General features: G+C 44.3%; 1 protein-coding gene across 1 annotated transcript in view; it reads left to right on the top strand.

The window, feature by feature from the left end:
• Nucleotides 1–993, top strand: part of KIT (KIT proto-oncogene, receptor tyrosine kinase) — a 68,376-nt gene extending 67,383 nt beyond the window's left edge. Inside the window, exon 21 of the mRNA XM_065404819.1 lies at nucleotides 877–993. Coding sequence (XP_065260891.1) covers nucleotides 877–993 — 117 coding nt within the window. The remainder of the gene's footprint in view (nucleotides 1–876) is intronic.
• Nucleotides 994–23,639: the final 22,646 nt, after the last annotated feature.

The raw sequence follows: 23,639 nt of genomic DNA, 5'->3' as shown, positions 1-23,639 counted from the left end.
CCTTTCTTTACTTTTTGATATGTCTGCTCTTTTATTTTATCAGTGAGACGTAGGCTCCTAAGTGCCTACGTCACTTTTGAAAATGAGATTTAGGCTCCTAAATCAATTAGGTGTTGCAGTGCTGAGTGAAGCAACACCTACAGAGCTTTAAAAATCTGGGCCCTGGTGCCTGTCACCTGGAATGTAAGTGTTGACAAACTAGCATCTTGCTGTCCTCAGTTCTCTTACTTAGAACTGTGTGGATGGATAAGTGGACAAAAGGGCTTAAAGAAGGAATTATGCCATTTCAGCGACACAGATCCTGCCCTGTGGGGAATGATTTACAGATCTGCACCTAAGGATCATCTGGCCATATATGGGGTTCGAACTTGCTTCTGGGTTAAAAATAAAGGTTCCTTGGAAATTCTAGGTGCCGTGCTTTGACACAAACATGAGTGGCTCCCTGATATGTTGAGAAATGAGGAAACTGAAAACTGCTGGGGTTCAGTTGCTTCCTTTAACATGTTTTTGGCAAACTACAAGGGTTACTGAAACAAAAGCAAAAATTCTGAGGAAAAGTATGAAATTATTGGAGGGATTTTCAAAGATTCAGATTAAAAGATTTCAAAGATTTCTGTTTAAAATTATCTTACAAAATCTCCTGTCTTTTTTTTTAATAACTGAGTTTCAAGTTCTGATCCATTTTAGAGAACAATTAAATCCAGGCACTCTTAAATTCTATTTCAGGATGTACTTTAATTTCCCAAGGAAACAAATTACCTGGATAGCTGTTATCAGGACACATTGTAAAACAGAGCAACTAATAGCAACGGTGTATTCTGCTTATATGAAGGAGGCATTCAGTGAAATATTGACAATAGTGTCTGTCTTCTCCAGGCTTACTCAAACTTTTCACCCCATCAAGGAAATGCTGCAGATCACTCAGTGAGGATTAATTCTGTGGGCAGCAGCGCATCATCTACTCAGCCCCTTCTGGTACGTGAAGATGCTTGAAAGAGGAGAGGGACATCTGGAAAACAGGCAGCCCAGATGGATTAGGCACTCTTATTCTGCAGGGGACGAGAGAGAGTAGACATTAATGATTTGTCTTACTTTACTCACTACCAAGGTAGTCTGAACATTGCTATAATACTGTCCTTTACCACGCACCATTACACGTAAACTTAGTCCATCCACCACAGCCATTGTTGCAGTGTTGACTGAAGCTGTATATACTTTGCTATATTGTATGTTTTTGCAGTAGGGAGTCATATAAACAAAAATCTAAATCTTAAACCTGGGTTTGGAGCTAGATGAATACAAACCAAACCAACTATTAAACAGTCCATCTCTAGATCTGTGCCTGGAAAGCTAATAGTCATTTTCTGATTGCTTGGTTGTTGGGGATTTTTTGCTACATTTCTGAAATAAATAAATAAATACATACACACATACAAATAGCTGCTTGCAAGTGGCCAAGTCTAAAACCCTACAAATGTCACAAGCAGGTGTTCTGAATTGGATGCCATGAGAAGAGGGTACCATGTGGACATGGAGAGGGGTGGGAGTGAACAGAATAACATCTCCCCCCCAACCCCCCCAAGCACCTCAGCCTGTGCATCCACTAGACCACTGAAGGACTCTGCAATTAGGGAGGGCTTTCCAGACACCTGGGGAAGGAGAGCATTGTGGAGCTTCTCTCCCCTTCCCTCATGTCTAAGGTTAAGATTCTGTCATGGGTATTTTTGGTAAAAGTCAGGAACAGGTCATGTGCAAATTCACAGAAGCCCATGACCTGTCCCTGACTTTTATTCAAAATAACTCTGACAAAATGGAGTGACAGGGGGATGAGAGCCCAAGCCCTGCTTCAGGTTGGGGAAAGGGGGGTCCAGCACCCACTGCTTCAGCTGACAGCTCTGGGGCCCCTTGGCGCCCACAGTGGCTCAGAGCTCCAGGGTCCTTCTGCCTCCCACAGTGACTCGGTGCTCCAGGGCCAGAGGCTTGGAGCTCTGGGTATTCCTGACACCAGCAGCTGCTGAGAGTTGCAGGGGCCCTCACCACCCACAGCAACTGAGAGCTGTGGTTTAGAGTTCCAGGGTCCCAGCTGGCTGACAGCTCCAGCCCTGCTCACCCCAGGGCTGAAGGGAAATGTCACGGAGGTCTCTGGAAGACACAGAATCCATTACTTCTATGACCGCCGTGACATAATCTTAGCCTTACTCGTGTTCCAGCCCATGTTTCACACAGTTTTCATTCCAAGCAAAGAGTGTGGTGTTGCAGGGTGGAAGGGGAGAAGTACATGCTTGGCTAATATTTGTATCTTAAAAATGGACAAAAAATGTGTAAGAGAGTAATCTCTTTCCATAGCTGTAGTAGTTTGATCTGGGTACAGAGGAGACGTTTATAGTAGGATCCACATACCTTAAGGACAGGCAGTTAATTTTTCACCTTATTTTAAAAAAAGAGCATAGTCAAAGAATTCTTTTTTCCAGAGGGCCCCTTGTGTTCATACACAAGTGTAAATTTCCCACAGATGAGCCCACGTACCGTAACTTGGAAAGGCTTTGTTCTCAGTCCCTTTCTAAACTTTCCAGCTGAATATTATATGATGGTAAAATTAATAAGAGGAAAAGATTAGTAATTGGGAAACATTGGATCTTAATGTAGCAGAACACAAAATATAGCTTCAGCCTTATTTTACAGATATGTACAGATTGTTGGGTTACAATATGTTTTTTTAAAAATACTAGCCCAGAGCCCAAGACTCTGCTTAAGTGTCTGAAACAACCATTTTTTCCAGCACAAATACTGCTAGTTCGTCTCTTCCTATATTCCTGTCAAATATAAATCAGCAAAAACATTGAAAGAAGCATGTAGGAGGCAGTACTACTTAAGTACCTATTTATTTACAATGCGCCTGCACTTAAGCACTCTGTTATTTATACTCAACATACCAGTCAGTCTCGTTGTTTTGAGTTTACATTTACTTTTTATGTATAACTAAATGCCCAAAACAAGATAGCTGTAAATGCACACACTGGTATTATAATTTTAATACCACACGTTTTCATACTTTATTTTATACAACCATGTATTTGGTATGTAGTTTTAGAAATTTGTTAACCAATCTTAAAATAGCCATTTGCACTGGACCTATCTATGCTGTTGCACCTTTCTAAAGTTAGCCAGTTGTTTGGGGGCACACTTATGCATATCATACTTGTTGTTGAGCATTATTGATTCAATGCTATGAAAATTCTTTTGTAGTGTGCTGGCTTTCAGAGCTATTGTAGACAGTCTAGTTGGTATAATTGTAGGTGTCTCGGTACTTTGCGGGCACTTAGCTGAAAGAATTTTTGGTCTCAAATATTCTTTAAATTTATATTTTTATAATTTGGGTTTTTTGAAACTTATTTTGCAGTGACTTGATGTTTTAAATGGTTTTACGCATTTTTTTTTGTAAATATGGAAATGTAGCAATAATGTCATTTTGACTAGTCTCAGTCCTTGAGTCACAAAAATATTTTTATATATATAGAGAGAGAGAGATGCAAAAACCATATGTATAAATAATGTATGTGTTTGAAAGTTTATGAAACACTTTTGGATATGTTGTCCAGTTGTAGAATTGCAGTTCTAAAGAGTTCAAATAAAAATGTAAATAAATATTCCTATGCTACTGATGTGTAATATCTTAAAATGTAATATTTCTTTTAGTTATAAATCTTAATAAAGTCTTGGGTGGATGCAAAACCACAGTATCTGGATCTGCAGAGGCGAAGTTTGGAATTCTGAAATATTTTTGAAAATGTGTACTATGACACTAACAATCTATTGATGCTTCTCTGGAGACCTCTATACGTATAAATAGATTAGATCAGCATGTGAAAAACTTTAAGAATCTGTGCACGCAGGGTTGTTTTGGTATCCATGAGTGGAAGTATTTTGCTGCTAAAGAATTGGTCCACAATACATATTTTATTGGTCAGAGTAATTTAAAGTAAGATAAAATGTCAAAATGTTGCAATAAGTTTAGAAGTATGCTGCTGTGAGTAGTACCATTTAAGCACATGCTTAGGCCCCAATTCAGCAAGGTATTTATGAGCTGAATGATCCCTTAAACCAAAGTGTTGAGGGACATGTGATATAGAAATAAGTTTTAATTTACTTCCATTTCCTATTTCAGTGAAATCATTATGATTCATCATTTTGTTACCTCACTGATCAGTGGTATTATTAATGTTACAGAATTATGCATAGTGGGCTGTCTGTTATAATGAGCCAGGAAGTGGAGAAAATATGTTTTGTGGGGTCCGGGATGGAAAACAAGTTGTAACTTGTAACTGTGATGCATGTTCAACATGGGTTAGTGCAGGCTGTCATGGTTCAGAATATGATTTTTTCACTGAAATCACAGATTCCGTGACTTTAACGATCTGCGTGACTTCTTCGGCTTCAGCCCTGGCCATAGGAGCCGGGGCTGGAACAGCGGCTCGGGCTGGGTCTGGGTCAGTCCCCAGAGTTGGGTCAGACCCCAACAGCTGGGGCTGGGTAAATCCTCGGGGCTGGGTCAGTCTCTGGAACTGTAGCAGCCCCGGTAGCTGGAGCAGCGGCCAGAGCTTGGTCAGTCCCCAGGGCTGGGTCAATCCCCAACGGTTGGAGCAGTATCTGGGGCCAGAGCAGCCCTGATGACGAGCAGCGGCTGGACCTGGAGCAGCGGCCAGAGCTGGGTCAGTCCCTGGGACTGGGTCAGTCCCCAGTGGCCAGAGCAGTAGTTGGGGCTGGGTCAACCACCAGGGCTGGGTCAGCAGCCAGGACTAGAGCAAGACCTTGTCAGCTGGAACAGTGGCCGGAGCTGAAGCAGCCCCCACAGCTGGAGCAGTGGCTGGGGGTGAGTTAGTCCTCTAGGCCGCTGGAGCAGCGGCTCGGACTGGAGCAGCTGCCAGCGGTCAGCCCTTGGCACCAGGGTTCGGACTGTTAGTCCCTTCCCGTGCGGGTATTTTTAGTAAAAGTCAGGGACAATTCATGGGCTTCTGTGAAATTTTGTTTATTGCCCGTGACCTGTCCCTGACTTTTTTACTAAAAATACCCATGATGAAATCTTAACCTTAGTCATGGTTATAGAACCAGCTGCAACTCTGTGACCCATCTGGTCTCTGAGTGCATCCCCACAGGTGCCAGGCCTCATACCTTTACTTCTCTGGGAGTGATCTTGAATCCAGCCAGGAGATAGAATATTGTTGGATTCAAGATGTAGAATTTGTAAAGCTAATAGTTCGGGCATTGCCTCTTAACACTTAAGTGGTTACCAAGGGGTGTCTGAGCCTGAGCCATTGCTTCCCTTCTGGGTTGTTTTTCCTACCAACCCTACTACTAAAGTAAACCAACCAATGTATGCAGTAAACATCTCAATAATCAGATCAATGTACAATATTTATAAATTATTACAGCGCAGCTCTAATTATGTTGCAGAGGTAATTCATGTATTTCTGGGCTTAATGTATCATTAATTTGTATTTTTGAAAAAGAGCCTAGACTATTGTGTCAAGGCTCTTTGTCCAATATAGAAAATCAGCCAGATTATGTTCATATTCTGGAGACTTCAGCATTTACCACCTCCCCTACTATCCACGATCACATGAACGAATTCCCTTCCCACTGGTGATTGAATAACTTTCCTGTGTCAGCTATAGCAATTGCTTACATGGAAAGTGATATTAGGAAAGTGTTTAATGTGGTTTTTATCTATCATTTAATGCAACTGGAAATAAGGAGGAAGAGTCACCACCATGTGACCAAACTTTGGGAATCTCACTTGTAACATTCATTTGGCTGGAAGCATGGAAAATACCAGTCTGCTATTGAACACTAGGACTGATCCTTCAGCCTTCTCCCCTGCCAATTAAAGAGAGAACAAAATGACTATAGCTTGCATGGAAGGTAACAAGAATGAAAGACCTTGAAAGTGTTGCAGTGTGTATGGAGGCACTGAGCAATATTCTCCATGTGCATCCATACCACCAGCCACATGACCTCCAACCCAATCACAGAAGGGAGAGACAATTTAGTACTGACCAGGGTGATAGTAAAGGCCGTGAACGCTCTTTAGTGGAAGGGTGGGGACTGATGAAGAACGAGTACCGATGACCAAGCGTAGCTGGAAATGACCTCTGAGTTTTATAGGGAGCTCTTGGTAGGAGGGGAAATATTCAAAATTCAGGGATAAAGGCAGTTCAGTTAGTCCAGGTGTCCTGAATACTAAAAATCAGCCAGCACTAGTATCCCTAAGAAACCACTGATGCAACCAACTAGCACCATTAACAGAGTACTATTTTATATTAATCAGACAAAACAAGACCAATCTGCTTGCAAGATCTATCAGCCAAGTGTAGATTTTAGGGCAAGAAAAGAAATCAATAAATTATGCTGGCCTTAAAAAGACACTGGTGAAGGGGAATAGGGCCTGTAATAGAGACAGAAGGCATGAAAGCTGAGGACTAGTAGCTAAGGGCAAGCTAAACAACTGGGAGGGAAAAACTGTCTCAGCACTGATGATTCCTACATTCTCTCAAATTTTCTAGTTATGGCCTCATTTTTCTCCCCACTATAAAATATGGGCCCTTAGTAAATTTAGACCTTTGCAGCTAATGGTCATGGAATGCTCCTGACCAAGACACCAGGTCATACATTACTAATCAGGAATGAATGTTCTTAATCGCGCTACAGAATATAACCTTGCCACAAGATCAAACAATGGTAATAGTGAAGTTATATGGAGCAGTTTTTCCCCCCCGACATTGTAGTTTTGCTATTTGATATGATGAAACTAGACTAGAGCAAAATTTTGCTCATCTTCCATTGAGAGTAGCAAATTTCCCCCTCCTTGGACAATGATATAGTTGTTAAATGAGCAAAAGCATCCACAGTTGTCTCAAGAAAGAAGTTAGGTGATTTGAAATCTATTAAATTTCTTAACTTTAAAAACTGGAAATAGTAGCACTGCTGTGAAAACCTACTCTGCAGCTCTACTGTGGTTTCGAGAAAATCTTTCAGTATATCAATGGTTGCAGTTGGCCCTCAGTTTCCTATCGTTCTTTAGAGACAAGTCCACAATTGTATAAAGCTTGTAACCAAAAGCTAAGTTGTCAGAAATACTTAGTGCAGATATCTTCCGAATTTCTTAAATTTTTTCATCAATAGAGCACTATTTTAATGGTAACTATTATCTGCCAGCCAAACGTTAGAGCTGATTTAATCAGTTAGCAGAGACTATCATCCAGTGACTGGATTTTCTGTCTCTGTCCTGATCTTGATCGAGGGCTCTCATGGTCTGTAGAGACAGCAGGATGAGCCAAACAGACCTGGTTGCTTGAATGTGCAATTATTTGAATATTAACAATAGCTGCAATAGTGTATGGGGTCTGTTAATTGATTAAATTCACCTTACTCTCACATTGCTAAGATGCAGATACAGTATGTAATTTCCTCTCTCTCTCTCTCTCTCTCTCTCTCTCTCTGTGTGTGTGTATAGTATATATATAGTAAAAGTCTTCGTAGCATGTAGACTACAACAACATTTAACCCAGATGCAGAAAGGAAACAAACAAACAAATAAAAACCCAAATGTTCCTAGTGATGTATCTATTTGAGACTTGGCAGCAGCAAGGAATGGCTGCACATGTATGGTCTTGTGAGCTGCACAACAAGCTGTCTCAGACGACCTGTCTAGGGTTGTTTATCAGAGGTGGCCACCTATTGAAGAAGAAGAATTGTAATTGGGGCGTATATTGGGGGTGATATTTTGGGATGGCCTCCTATGAAGGGAGGTTGCCTAGTAAGTTTGTTCTTTTGTACAGGTTTAACTGTATTAAAATACCTATCTTTATCCACTTGGAATACCACTCACAAACAGATTATCAGCCTTCATTTATTTGAATTGGTTATTCCAGAACTTCATGGCAGTGACACTAGCTAAGGCCAGATACTTTTACTTGTTAGGTGTCAGACCATCTTGAAAGCATATCGAACTTATCTGAAGGGGACACCCCTGTAATAATACACAAGTCAAAAAGATTTAAGAGCTATATACCCTTGCTCTGCAGCAGGGCTCTCCTATTGATCTGCAGCAGGGCTCTCCTATTGTGTTCAAAGAGAATTTCACGTTAAATTAACAGTAGGAGACGAACCCTCTTTCTAGCTTGTTCATTCCATTTGTGCTGCCCAAGTGTACACGGGGACTGGAAGCCAGATGCATCTCCCCAGCGGGGGATTCCTCTGGCTTAGGGGAGTCTGCATAGGCACCTCCTATATTACATCCTGCACCCGACACAGAAGTTTGTTGGGGCAAGAAGGGTTGTTGTGGAAGTGGTGACCAAAGTGAGCTGAGCTCTGTCCATTCCCAGCTGGTGGGCAGCCCCTTGGGACATCTAAAGGCAAAGTTAGACTACCGAAAACATGAATTACCAGATGTAAGTATAACTGTTTTGGGGTTTGGTTGGTTTTCTTCCCATAAAAGTACTATTAATAAATCAAATTCAGAGCAGAGCTAAAATTTGTCCTCAATTTTAGGTTTTTTTAATCAACTCTACTTTGTGCGCTTGTATCCCTGTTGTGTTCGCTTCCTGCAAATATTGTGGGGACTGAGCTTTGCTCATGAAAGTGCTCAGGAATGCTGAAACAGTCATCAACCAGTGGATTCTGAGTTGCCTAACTATGAAACAACTCTGTAAAGTTTCCATTTTACACTCAAATCGATGTGCTCTTTGAAATTCATGATGTTGTTAAAGCAACAGTCATGGAAGGGGACAAATACCCCACAGCACATGTAACAATGGAGACTCAGCGCCTGACCCATGCTCCTACACACACCCTCAGTGAAGTTGCTGGGGTGCCAAGTGAATGCAGGGGTCCTCCTATGCGACATCTGTTGGAGGATCAGGGCCCAGCTGCTCTCCACTAAAAGTGTTCTATAGATACTCTTTTTTTGACAATATAATTCTTTGGGCATGTGATTACTTCAGTGGGGTGGCATCCCACCCATTTTGCTAGGGAGGGAGTGTAGGCAAGGCTTTAGCCAGAGTGCTCAATTTCCTGGCTTGAATAAAGCAAAGTACAATCGTTTTTTTCAGTGTGAACTATAAAGCTTTTTCTAACATAAAATAAGTTGCATACAAAATAACTGCTGAAAGGACGGGGGGCGGGGGTATGGGTCAGCATTCATGTCGCACTCCCCCTCATTACCTGACCCCACCCAGGGAAGCAAATGATCCAACGAGTGGCTCAAATTTGGTGATGAATCCTGGCCATGTGGCACCCGAGGCACGTAGTGCATACGCTAAGAAGAACTGCTGAAGGGTCCATATCAGCAACAGAATCTATGTAGAGACCGAGGTGGACTTGTGAGCAAATAGCCAGGTTTAAGTACTATTCATATTCAGAGGTCCTAATATTCAGATGATAGCTGGACTCCAACTACTCAGCTCTTACTGTGAATGCAACTATCATTCAATCCTACTGTCAGTCTGGGACTCTCCTGAACTCCTTTTCCCCCCTTCCAACAAATTGCAGGAGGGACTAGGGCCTCATGTTCTTGTACACCCATTCTGCTGACCTTTTGTGGAGCCAACCAACTTCTCCCGCCTCCAGTTGTGGGGATGATATCCAGGCCTACTGTGTCTCCAGTGCATAAGAAAGATTTCAGAGCAGTGGGCTGCCTACAGCAACAGATTGTGGAGGCTCCGGTTCTTGTCACTGCTGCCTCTGCAGAGCCCGGGGGCCGGAAATTCCCCAGATGGCACTATTCATAGTAACTAGAAGAACCCTGGGACTTGCCAACTAGCATGAATTAATAGCTGCTTCTTCAACTTAGTTCCTTTTGTTATTCAAGTACATGAAAGTTTAGATGACAATTAAACTGCATTAATTACCTGATGGGCCATTCATAAATAATAGAGCTGAGCAAACAATTTCTTTGAATATTCAGTCATATTTTTAAATGAATGTACTTTTCCTTTGCTCGTGCCCCTTTTTTTGTGTTCTCTTAGCTGACGTGTGCATGTGAACAAATTCTACTGGAATGAGTGTTTATGGAAAGCAAATTTCAGACTTCTATGCGTTAGTGTTGGCAGAATTCACATTTTAAGTTTGCACATGTAGATTTTCATGCTGGAGATGCTTGCAGGCTCTGCCAGTTATGGAATAGAAACATCATGCGATCTAACACAGCTCATATTTTGAATATTCACAATCAAGCCATTCAGTAAAACAGTTAGAGTACTTCTATATGGGAGGGGGGGAAAACTAGCAGTGAGTCTCAGAGCCCAAGTCAGCTGACTCGGGCTTGCAGGATTCATACTATGGAGCTCAAAATAGCAGGGTAGACATTTGGGCTCAGGGGGACCCCAGGCTTTAAAACCTACCCCCTCAGTGTGAGCTATTTTTAGCCCCTTCTCGTGAGCTCCGCAAGCCTGAATCAGTTGACCCAGGCTCTGAGACTAGCTGGCACAGGATATTTTTGCATTGTAGACATACCCTTGCAAAGATGCTCATGGAATAAATATGAATAACAAATACATCTGTGGAGATACATGATCTAGTTGCAGAGAATCCAAAAGCAGAAAAAAGAGACTACAGTATACTCCCAAGAGTACAGATTTGAGCTGGATAATCGGGAGTTTGGATAATGCAGAGGTTCACAAAATAGGGTTTCCGATAAATGGGAGTATACTGTAATTTACTCAAATAAATTATTCACTGTGAATTATTCTCTCAGCTCAGATAAATGTGTTTTATTGTGTGACTATCAAAACCAACATATTTTGTGGTGATAGATCAGTTTCAACTAAGTTTTCATTTTGGGGGGAGAGGGAAAGCAACACAACAGGAGCTCAGACTCTATAGCCTGACAGTTTAGGTACTGGCTTAGAAGGTAGAAGTGTTGTGTTCAAATCTTTACTCAGAATGATCCCATATGAAAAACTTTGCTGACTGAGACTTGAACTGGGATCATCTTAGGCCTGGTCTACACTAGGCATTTATGTCGAATTTAGCACCGTTAAATCGAATTAACCCTGCACCCGTCCACACCACGAGGCTATTTAGTTCGACATAGAGGGCTCTTAAATTCGACTTCTGTACTCCTCCCCAACGAGGGGAGTAGCGCTAAATTCGACATGGCCATATCGAATTAGGCTTGGTGTGGATGGAAATCGATGCTAATAGCTCCGGGAGCTATCCCACAGTGCACCACTCTGTTGACACTCTGGACAGCAGTCCGAGCTCGGATGCTCTGACCAGCCACACAGGAAAAGGCCCGGGAAAATTTGAATTCCTTTTCCTGTCTGGGCAGTTTGAATCTCATTTCCTGTTTGGACAGCGTGGCGAGCTCAGCAGCACTGGCAACGATGCAGAGCTCTCCAGCAGAGATGGCCGTGCAATCCCAGAATAGAAAGAGGGCCCCAGCATGGACTGATCGGGAAGTCTTGGATCTCATTGCTGTGTGGGGCGATGAGTCCGTGCTTTCCGAGCTGCGCTCCAAAAGACGGAACGCAAAGATCTATGAGAAGATCTCGAAAGCCATGGCAGAGAGAGGATACAGCCGGGATGCAACGCAGTGCCGCATGAAAATCAAGGAGCTGAGACAAGGCTATCAGAAGACCAAACAGGCAAACGGACGCTCCGGATCCCAGCCCCACACATCCCGTTTCTATGAGGCACTGCATTCCATCCTTGGTGCGGCCGCCACCACTACCCCACCACTGACCGTGGACTCTGAGGATGGGATATTGTCCAGGGCCGGTTCCTCGGACATGTTAGCGGACGGGGAAGATGAGGAAGGAGATGAGGAGGACGAGGCAGTCGGCAGCGCTTACCAAGCTGATTTCCCCGACAGCCAGGAGCTCTTCATCACCCTTACAGAGATCCCCTACCAACCCTCCCCAGCATGTAACCCGGACACAGATTCAGGGGAAGGATCAAGCGGTAAGTGCTTTAAACATCTAAACCTTTATTTTGTACAAAACTAGAATATTAATACTAATAACAATCTATGATTCATGATTTCTTCCCCCTGGGCGCTTAAATAATCACTAACAAGTATTTGTAAAAAAATCAAACACTGTCCGGTTCTGCATGATTGTGCTGCCCAGGCTGCTCCACTCTTTTGTCGCTGCTACTGCAGCTAGATGAAAAGCCGGTCTATATGTCCGGGGATAGAGCAGTAGTCCTCCACAGACATTTCAACAAAGCTCTCCTGGAGGTAAAGGGATAGCCTGTTCATCAGGTTCCTTGGGAGAGCGGCTTTACTTGGTCCTCCAAAGTAAGAGACGTTCCCGCGCCAGGAGACAGGGAGGTACTCAGGAATCAGCGCCTTGCAGATCATGGCGGCATAGGGCCCCGTCTCTGCATGCTTTCTCGAAGCATCCTCCGGATCTCGTTGTCAGGGATCCTCATGAGGGTGATGTCGGTCATGACAACCTGCTTTGAATTAGGTAGGGGACTGTTAGTATTGGGACTGCTTGCAACAAGTTCCTTTACAGAACTGTGACCGCTGGTTTACAGCCACGTGGTGGGGGCAGGAGAGGGTCAGCATCCAGGGATCTTTCCCTGGCACATCCACGAGGGGGTGGGACAGGGCCACAGTTCTTGCTTGGCCGACTGATGGCAGCACAGACTGGCATTGCTTTCAATGTGAAAGGTGGCCAGTGGTACTCCTAAAGTTTTAATCTGCAACAAGTCTACGGCTTACCATCTTTGCCAGCTACAGAGAGTACCGTATCCTGCCCCAGTTCCCAGATCGGCAGTGCAAAACCCCAGGCACTGAAGGCGAGGTTCAAAAATTCGACCTTGTCCTCAGTGCGCATATGATAGGTGTGGTTCATGGTCTTGTTCACGGAGAAAGACTATGTTCTTGTGAATCAAGGTTCTTGATTCACAACTACATTTATCTTTTGGAGGAATTCACTGCCTTTTCCTCATTCCCACAGCCACATCTGCAACTGTCTCCCAACCCAGCCTGGAATCACACTCCCAGAGGCTAGCGCACATTAGGCGGAGGAAGAAGAAGACGCGAGAGGACATGTTCTCTGAACTTATGGGCTGCTCCCGAGCCCAGGCAGCACAGCATAACCAGTGGAGGGAGAATTTGTCCCAAATGCACCGGATACACATGGACCGTGAGGAGAGGTGGCGGCAGGAAGACCAGCAGGCGACTCAAACGCTGCTTGGACTTCTGAGGGAGCAAACGGACACGCTCCGGCGCCTTGTTGATGTTCTGCAGGAACGGAGGCAGGAGGACAGAGCCCCGCTGCAGTCTATCAGGAGCCGCACTCCCCCGCCACCAAGTCCCATACCCCCCTCGCCCAAAGTCCAAAGAAGGAGGGGCGGGAGAGTCCGTGACAACTCTCACTCCACCCCTGCAGACTGCTCAAGCACCAGAAGGCTGTCATTCCCCAAAATTTGAAAAGTCCTTTCCTGGCCGCCTCAAGCAAGCCCCCGTCCAAGTTTCACCCCCCAGTTTCATGTGTGGTTGTTAATAAAAAATACGTTTTTGTTCATTACTGTTTCAGTCATGCTGTTTTGAGGGAGAGTCTGTCTGCAGGGGGGGAAGGGGCTTGGTAATTGGACAGGACATTCACCTTTAGCAGGCTACAGAGGCGGGGCAGGTCCAGCAGCAGGGCACATACACAGTGCACTGACTAGTTACCCTGGTCAGTCTGGGAGGTGGTTTTCATGTTCTGTGCGTGGGGTGGGGTGGGGGTGTTGCTCTGTGACTTTGTGGCAGGGGAGGGCAGTTACAGATGTTATGCAGCGGTCCTTGTCCTGGATCACAGAGCCACGCAGCAGGGGATCTGTAACCCTCCTCCCCCTGCCATAAAGTCACACAGCCCCCACATACACGCAGTCCCGCTCAGGAGGGCTGGCAGGCTCCGTGGAAACAACCAATCCGCCACTGCGATTCCTGTCATTCCTGGAGTTTAGAAGGATCATTTGCATCAGTACACTACACCCGCTCCCCACCACAGTCTGCGTCCCAGGTTTAAAACATTCCCGCGAAAACAGTAATAAAGACAACGGTGTTCATTAACAAAATAAAACTAAATTTATTTTTTTGGAAGGGGGTGGGGGGGGTCTGTAACTGGAGAGGATAGTCATCCTTAACTGGTAGGGGGTTTAGTGGGATTAGTGGTGGTCCTGACCCACAGTTTGAGACCCACAGGTTATTGCTAGCGCCAGCAGCAATAACCAGGCAGTGATAACTGGTTCCCTGACAACCCCCTACCCGTTTTTTCCCCTGGGCCTAGTGTTGAATCATAGAATCATGGGACTGGAAAGGACCTTGAGAGGTCATCTAGTCCAGTCCCCTGCATTCATGGCAGGACTAAGTATTACATAGACCATAATATCTAATATCTAGTATTATCTGGTTCTGCAGAGAATCTAGCCCAATATGGTGCACATGGGCAGTACATGTTGCACAGGCTTTTCTCAACGCTCAAAGTGTGAAGCGAAGGAAGGCTCTGCTGCATACTGTATGGACATGCAGCCAGCTTAGCTGCAGATGGAATGGTGTACTAACAATTGTACATACAGGCCTGAATTTATCTGTGGTGGGTGTACTGGCCAGTCACAGCTCAGGGGTGAGTTATTCTTTGCAAACAGCACCCCACACCAAACTGGTCAGTAAAAAGAAAAGCCACTAACCCTGTATCTTCTGTGTGGACTTAGCTAGGAGAGCGGGAGTTAAACAAATAGGTTTGCTTGGCAGGTGGCTCTTGGTACCCCACAGTTTTTAATTGCTGCTCTGTAAGGCTGTTTCACAAGCCTATGATTCTGAGGTGTGTCTTATATTTTTATTTTTCTCTTGAGTTTAAATAATATAATAGCCCTGCAAGCAGGAACGATATTGTTGATAACTAAACTGCCCAGTGCCTTGCTCTAGCCGCAGGGAAGTCTGGGCTCTGAGGTTTTTTTTCCCGTATTGCAATTTCAGTAAGCATGTTTCTGCCGGGCAAATACACTGATGATATAGGCCACACATTTTCACAAAAGCCCTGTGATGTTGTCCTATATTGCTTTAAAAACAAATCTTCCTTTAATCATGTTATGAATTATTACAGCCATTGCGTAGGCTTCATATGCATATGATAGTCATGTGTACTGATCACAACCATGGCACTTTTCTTTTTAGAAAGAAAAGAGTAATCCAATTTACCTCCTCAAGACCAGACCACTGGCATCAGTTTCCCCCTAAGCAATACATGTGTGTCGAGCCATATGATAGTGGTTTGGACCTGTTCTTATCATCCATTCAAAGCAATGAGAGTTAAAAACACCACTTCCTGAAGGGATGGAGGGGGGACAAAGGAGGGAGCGTGAAAGAGAGCTATGTTTGTCAAGTTTACCCTGCACAAATGTTTTAAGACTAAATACACTACACCTGCTTTATTACACACCGTTTAGTCTGGGGTTAGGAAAAGAATGTGAGGGGCCCAATGAGAGTTGAGGGCACTCTGCGCCTTGCAGGACTGGGCCTTAGTGAGGTAATTATAAACTCTGAAGAAAAAGCTATTATATTAGTTCAAAAGAAAAGTTGAATTTCGAAACCCACATTTAACATCATATATCTTCATCATTCAAAGAGGCAAATACATTAAATGCCACATAAGAATGACCATACTGGGACAGACCAAAGGTCCATCTAGCCCAGTATCCTGTCTTCCGACAGTGGCCAATGCCAGGTGTATGAACAGAACAGGTAGGAATGAACAAAACAGGTAACCATCTAGTGATCCATCCCCTGTTGCCCATTCCCAGCTTCTGGCAAATAGAGGCTAGGGACACCATCCCTACCTATCCAGGCTAATAGCCATTGATGGACCTATCCTCCATGAACTTATCTAGTTCTTTTTTGAACCCTGTTATAATCTTGGCCTTCACAACATCCTCTAGCAAGGAGTTCCACAGGTTGAATGTGCGTTGTGTGAAAAAAATACTTTCTTTTGCTTGTTTTAAACCTGCTGCCTATCTGAGAAGCATATAAAATATTTCACCTCATGAACAGATGATATTCTCCAGACTGTGTGTGAACATGTGAGGGTAGTGCTAGTATAGCTTATGTGGAAAGTACGCACAGCATAACTAATCTTTGTTCTCTCAGCCACAAGATTCTTTTCACTGCAGCCGAATTCTGACTAGGGTGGAACCCTATTTTTTCATGACTCCCTTGGCATGCACCAATTCAACTATACCTGATTCCAGGAGAGAATCAGAAGCTATGTCTTGCCTTGCCTCCCTTCATTTTCTACAGTGTGTGTATAACAACGTAAAGGTCCACTACACATTTGAATTTTCCTAGTGTAACAGCAATGAAGATGTTACAGACTAGCATGGTCAGCACTTGTACTGAAGCAATGTGATCCTTGTGGTGAGATGGCAAGCTAGCTGTGTTTTATGGCACTCCAAATTATAGTCTCTGGGTATATATGTCTAATCACAGCAGCACCTTCAAATGTGATTAAAGCTGATCAGCAACATACTGCAAGGGGAAGAAAATGTTTCTGCTCCTTAGTTTAGTGGGAAGGAGAACAAAAGCTGCTTTCTCTATTCTCTATGCCTAAAAGTTTTATTTTTAGCAAAAAACAGCCTCAAGGGCTCACAATGGAATTCTCAGAAAATGGTCTAAAAACAACTGTCATTCATTGAAATATAGTAGGATGGCTTTTTCTCCAGATATATATGTGCTAGGGCTTCTGCTGTATACAGGTTTTTATACCATGCTCATCACTACAGTGCATGAGCACCCTCCAGTAGTGCATTAAGCAACATGACAACACATCCGTTATGTGTTGTTAGTTCTCTCATCCTTGTCCCCAGAGGGAGAAGCATATGGAGTGGAGTGGCCTGTTTTGGTAGGGTTTTATTTTTTTACTAAATCTACCTGTTGCTATGTATTTATATTGGAGAAGACAAGGTCACGGAAATGTGCCTTGCACTTGGAGTGAAAGGTGGTGAAGTCAGTGATGGTGGGAGTTCCATTGTGCCAGAGAAGTGAAGTTTTCAACCATGGTCTTTGTCCTGGAGCTTTAGACGATCTTTTTGATATCCTGGGCCCGGGTCATGGAATGCTTTGAAGTTAAGGACCGAGATCTTCGTGGCAGTCATTTCCCATTTTGTGTTTGTGCAATTGATTATTCTTTCCTAAGTGTAGTACTTTGCATTTGTCCTTATTGCATGTCATCCTATTTATTTCAGACCATGTCTGCTATTTGTCAAGATCATTTTGAATTCTAATCCTATCCTTCAAAGTGCTTTCAACCCCTCCCAGCTTGGTATCGTCCACAAATTTTATAAGAGTAATCTCTATGCTGTTCAAATCATTTATGAAGATATTGAATGGAACGGGACCCAGGACAGATCTCTGTGGGACCCCACTTGATATGCTCTTCCAGCTTGACTATGAACCACTGATTACTGTATGGGTACAGTTTTAAAAATAGTTGTGCACCCGTCTTATTGTAGGTTCATCTAAGCTATATTTCCCTAATTTGCTTAAGAGAAGGTCATGTGAGAGTATCAAAAGCCTTACTGTGATGGGTTGTTGTCATAACTATAAAGGGAAGGGTAACAGCTCTCCTGTGTACAGTACTATAAAATCCCTCCTGGCCAGAGACTCCAAAATCCTTTTACCTGTAAAGGGTTAAGAAGCTCAGGTAACCTGGCTGACACCTGACCCAAAGGACCAATAAGGGGACACGATACTTTCAAATCTTGGGGGGGGGGGGGGGAAGGCTTTTGTTTGTGCTCTTTGTTTTGGGGGTTGTTCGCTCTTGGGACTAAGAGGGACCAGACATCAATCCAGGCTCTCCAAATCTTTCTGAACAAGTCTCTCATATTTCAAACTTGTAAGTAAACAGCCAGGCAAGGCGTGTTAGTTTATCTTTGTTTTCTCAACTTGTAAATGTACCTTTTACTAGGGTGTTTACCTCTGTTTGCTGTAACTTTGAACCTAAGGCTAGAGGGGGGTCCTCTGGGCTCTTTAAGTTTGATTACCCTGTAAAGTTATTTTCCATCCTGATTTTACAGAGATGATTTTTACCTTTTTCTTTAATTAAAAGCCTTATTTTTAAGAACCTGATTGATTTTCCTTGTTTTTAGATCCAAGGGGGTTGGATCTTGATCCACCAGGGAATTGGTGAAGAGTCTCTCAAGGCTACCCAGGGAAGGGAATTAGCATCGAGAGTGGTGGCAGCGGACCAGATCTAAGCTGGTAGTTAAGCTTAGAAGTTTTCATGCAGGCCCCCACATCTGTACCCTAAAGTTCAGAGTGGGGAAGCAGCCTTGACAGTTGTTCACCCTGCACCAGCCCTGAAGGAGATAAGGTGGCTCAGAAGGGACCAATCAACCTTATAGGCCACACCTGGGGGAAGAGTCAGGCTTGATTGAGAAGCACTAATTGAAGATGAAGCCCAGCTGGGCAGGAGCAGGCTAGGCTTGTATAAAGCCAGGAAGTTGCCAGCAGAGAGGGACTGAAGGAAGAGAGACTACAGTTGTGTTCTGGGCATAGACAGGTGGATAGGAGGACACCTGTGGGGGGAGCAAAAGTCCAGGATCTTGTCCCTGAAAGAAGGGGTTTATTCAGAGGAGTGGTGGGGAAGACAGCCTGGGGAAAGCAAAGTAGAAAGAAGCTCAGAGAGACAACTGCAAAGGCTGAGACTGAGCAGACCTTGGCTGCTGATGATAGGGTCCCTGGGCTGGAAACTGGTGTAGTGGGTGGACCAAGGTTCCCCTACCCAGTCATGGTGCTGGGTAATCTACAAACATATTTAATAAATAATCATTAACAATTAAGCATTAAAAAGGTATTAATCTTCTCTAAAACTGCACCCAGATGGTAAAGTGGGTATTGCACTTTTGAGGACTATGCTCAGTATTAGCACATGCGCTCTCTCTCTCTCTCTGGCTCTGCTGCATCATGTTTTTACCACTCCTGACTCAGAAAGAGGGCATTATATTGTTACTGTAACTACAGACTGTATACGCACTCACGCACCCATCCACACAGGGATTTTAATGGGTTTACCATAGTGACTATAAGAGAAAAGGAAATAATTAAGAACCCCAAAATATATGTCTAGCCTTCTGTCTAGGTTCCGTGTGGCACCCGTCATCATAGTACCTGAATCCTTCCTGTAACAGTGTGATAACTGTGGGTAGATTGTGGTTACATTTTGGTTTTGCAAGCTGCCCAAAAATGCTAGGATGAGATTTGGTTTGTTAAAATTTTCAGCCCTCTTTAAGTGCACCAACTATTGCTATAACCACACCAGTTGCTGCAAACAGTTCTCATATGTCCCCACCAGTGCCTCCAGGTTCACACAGTCCTTGTGTATCCTCCTCTCTGAATCCACAGCTGCTCCAGCAGTGCTTGAGAAAAATGAAGAGCGGAGATAGGGCCAACTCTGCTGATGCCCTGAATGAAAATCCAGTAGCCACTGCTGCCCACCTCTGCACCTGGAGTCTGAAAACCCAAGAGGGGAGTGAGCCTGGAGCTCTATTGTGTCACTCATTAGACAGTGGAGGCTGGCTCCCATTCTGCTGCACCCATGCCAGCTAACAGAGACCCACTCCCCCATGCCAGCTGTTGATTCCACTTCAGGAATCAAAGGGGACTCATGCCCCAAGTAAGCAGCCCAAATTACTTATTTGCTACCACTGCCACCAGCATAGGCCATAAGCCACCCACCTGCTACCACTGCTGCTGTGAGGAACAGCTGCCACAGAGAGAGAGCTATTTAGAAGAGCCTCAGTGAGAATATAGTAGGGGAAAGCATTGGAGTCTAGAGGTAATGGACAAGAGGGTGCAAGTAGAAGGAGTGATGGATTTGGGAGGGCCACACTATGGAACTGCTGGGTTGTTTTTTGAGTGAAGAAATGGGGTGGAGAATGGGAATGATGGATATTTTTGGTTGGGAGGACAGAATTTCAAATTTCACCCTGGGAATGTTGCATATATTGCCAGCAGAGATGGAAAATTGTTGAGGGTGCACCTTCTTAATACTTTAGTAGTATATTACTGCACCTCCCAATTTAGTACCAACCCTGAGTATATATAAACTTCCAGATCACTAATAATTAAGTATGTTAAATAAACCTGTGCCTAATATTGAGGCCTGCCGCATTTCATTAGGGACCATCTTAGAATTCAGTACTTATTGTTACCCTTTGTTCATAGGCAGTTTTCAATCCATATGGCAATGATCATATCCAAGCCAATCCTAATTAATTCAAGAAGATTTTGTGTATCACTGTACAGAAACCTCTACCAATATCTAGCTATATTGCAGCTCCTGCATTCCCTTTGTTTTCAAACTCATGTTGCCTATTGCTCAAGGTTCAGTTCTTCTCTCCGTACTTAAAGATTTGTTTCTTTTTATATTTGTTCCATTAATTTACTAGGTACAGAAATTAGCCTTAACAGGAGGGTGGACAATAACAGTCCAGATCCTTTTTTTTTTAAGATTGCAGTCTCCATTGTAATTCTTTGACTTGTCCCTATTTCTCCATAGCTTTTCAGTAAGTCCCCAAATTTCATTAGCTAATTCTCTAAACCTTCTTTTTTCTCAATTATTTTTCTTTTTAAATGCAATCTCTGGTCAGATCCTGGGTGGATTTACCATTCAAGAAGCAGCTTGATGAAATTCATCAGCATTTGAGTAAAATAAATTGAGACGGGATATTGAATTGTGTGTGTGTGAGAGACCACAATTGAGGGAGAGTTGATTGAAGCAGGAGATGGATCATAGAATCATAGAATATCAGGATTGGAAGGGACCTCAGGAGGTCATCTAGTCCAACCCCTTGCTCAAAGCAGGACCAATCCCCAACTAAATCATCCCAGCCAGGGCTTTATCAAGCCAGGCCTTAAAAACCTCTAAAGAAGGAAATTCCACCACGTCCCTAGGTAACCCATTCCAGTGCTTCACCACCCTCCTAGTGAAAAAGTTTTTCCTAATATCCAACCTAAACCTCCACCACTGCAGCTTGAGACCATTACTCCTTGTTCTGTCATCTGCTACCACTGAGAACAGTCTAGATCCATCCTCTTTGGAACCCCCTTTCAGGTAGCTGAAAGCAGCTATCAAATCCCCTCTCATTCTTCTCTTCTGCAGACTAAACAATCCCAGTTCCCTCAGCCTCTCCTCATAAGTCATGTGCTCCAGCCCCTTAATCATTTTTGTTGCTCTCTGCTGGACTCTTTCCAATTTTTCCACATCCTTCTTGTAGTGTGGGGCCCAAAACTGGACACAGTAATCCAGATGAGGCCTCACCAATGTTGAATAGAGGGGAATGATCACGTCCCTCAATCTGCTGGCAATGCTCCTACTTATACAGCCCAAAATGCCGTTAGCCTTCTTGGCAACAAGGGCACACTGTTGACTCATATCCAGCTTCTCGTCCACTGTAACCCCTAGGTCCTTTTCTGCAGATCTGCTGTCTAGCCATTCGGTCCCTAGTCTGTAGCAGTGCATGGGATTCTCCCGTCTTAAGTGCAGGACTCTGTACTTGTCCTTGTTGAACCTCATCAGATTTCTTTTGGCCCAATCCTCTAATTTGTCTAGGTCCCTCTGTATCCTATCCCTACCCTCCAGCGTATCTACCACTCCTCCCAGTTTAGTGTCATCTGCAAACTTGCTGAGGGTGCAGCCCACGCCATCCTCCAGATCATTAATGAAGATATTAAACAAAACCAGCCCCAGGACCGACCTTTGGGGCACTCCGCTTGATACTGGCTGCCAACTAGACATGGATGTGCAAGTGCTGGAGAGGTAACTGGGATGTTGCTGGAGAGCTGACTGGGGCAGGAGCTAGGTAAAAGGAATTTCTCTCTTTGCCCTCCATCTTATATTTATAAATGTCCTTCTGTTGGCTTCAGCACCTTTGGCTGACATACAAGACTTCTCATTTTTATGCTCTTATCTTTACTCTGCAAGCCTTAGCTGACAATAATGTCTTGTCTATTTCCCTCCCCACCTTCTCCATTTTTAGCATAAGTTCCTTTTTACCCTCAGATTTTAAGCAGCCCCATGTTAACCAAATTAGCCACTTCTTGTTCCTTGCACTTTCCTTTACAGTGCAACTCTAGCTTGTTTTACTTTAATTATGATGAGTTTTTAGGATTATTCCCCTTTCTTCCACTCATACTGTGACACTTTGGGGTTCAACCCAGACCAGTAAGGCATTGTGTCACCACTTGCCCTGCCCTGCCACCCAGGATGTCTTCAATGCTATGCTGCTGTGGCTCATAGCCCTGACACCAACAGCCAGCCTACAAGCATGCAGGTCACGCCCTGACATCCACTGCCCAGCAGCGTGACCCCAACACACCCCCAGTCCCAAATTGTCCCTAAATTGTCTGCCAATGTGACAATCTGCTGAGGTTCCCAGAATTGTGAGTGACTGTACTACCCCTCTCAGTCTCAGCAAGGGAGAGCTTTGCTACTGCCAAGCTGCATGACAACCCCGGACACCCAGCTTGTCTACCTTGCCAGCAAACTCTTCAGGGCTCTGCCAGTCCAGCCCTTGGCTTGCAGGTACCAAACAGTGAATCCCAAGTTCCCCAGAGACCTCTCTCTGCAATGTCCATTCCACTCCTGGATCACTCTCAGGAGTTATTAAGTTTGTTGCTCCTTTAAAGAGAGAATACACTACAGCTCATTAATTTCACTGGGGTTTGACAAACACTTTTATTTCAATCACTGCACTGAATTGGTTTATATACAAGAAGTTTATTTAACAAAAGGACACAGGTTTAAGTGATGTCAAATATAAGGAATAAAGGGCTACAAGCAAACAGGTTGTAGCCAGGGACTTCAACCCCTTTGGCTGATAGCCCCAACACTCTGTAATTTCAAGAGCTCTGGACCCTTGAATCGCCCAAGTGATGGACAACTATGGGGTTCTCTCTCCTTTATTTTCATAGTCCAGTAAACCTTTGAAATGTATTCGTAGAAAAGTAAGCCCCGCCCAAACTTCTCTTGCCTGCTGAGGTGTAGGCACCATGCTATCTTCCCAAAGTTCATTAACCCTGCTACAAGAGGTAGGAAGGCTCCCTGACTGGGGGGAGGGAGGAGCAGGATGTGCAGTCTCCATCCCTCATCGAGATTAAGTATTCATCTTTCCTCACTTGCTCTCCTGATGGCTTTGTTTACCTTGCATATAAATGTGCTTTTCTTTGTCTTTGGTCACACCTTGCCTAATTTACATGAGAGACACATTCAAGCAGGTGGAACCACATTCCTTTGTCTGGAACAGGCATGGTTTAGGCACTGCTTGCCATAGGCGCTGACTCCGTGGGTACTCTGGGGCTGGAGTACCCACAGGGAAAAAATGGTGGGTGCTGAGCACCCACGGCAGCCCCCCATCAGCATCTCTCCCTCCTCCCAATGCCTCCTGCCCGCTGGTAGGCCCCACAGATCAGCGCCTCCCCCTCCATCCCCGTGCCTCCTGCCCGCTGCGATCAGCTGTTTTGCAGTGTGCAGGAGGCTGGGGGGAAGGGGGAGGAGCAAGGATGTGGTGCACTCGGGGGATGGAGCAGAACGGGGTGGGAAGAGGTGTGGTGGGGGTGTGGCATTGAGGGAAGGGGTGGAGTGGGGGCAGGGCCT

The sequence above is a fragment of the Emys orbicularis genome, chromosome 5 (assembly GCF_028017835.1).
Source record: "Emys orbicularis isolate rEmyOrb1 chromosome 5, rEmyOrb1.hap1, whole genome shotgun sequence".
In the NCBI taxonomy this organism is placed as follows: Eukaryota; Metazoa; Chordata; order Testudines; family Emydidae; genus Emys; species Emys orbicularis.
The sequence above is the reverse complement of the archived record's forward strand: the minus strand, read 5'-3'. Positions and strand labels throughout refer to the sequence as shown.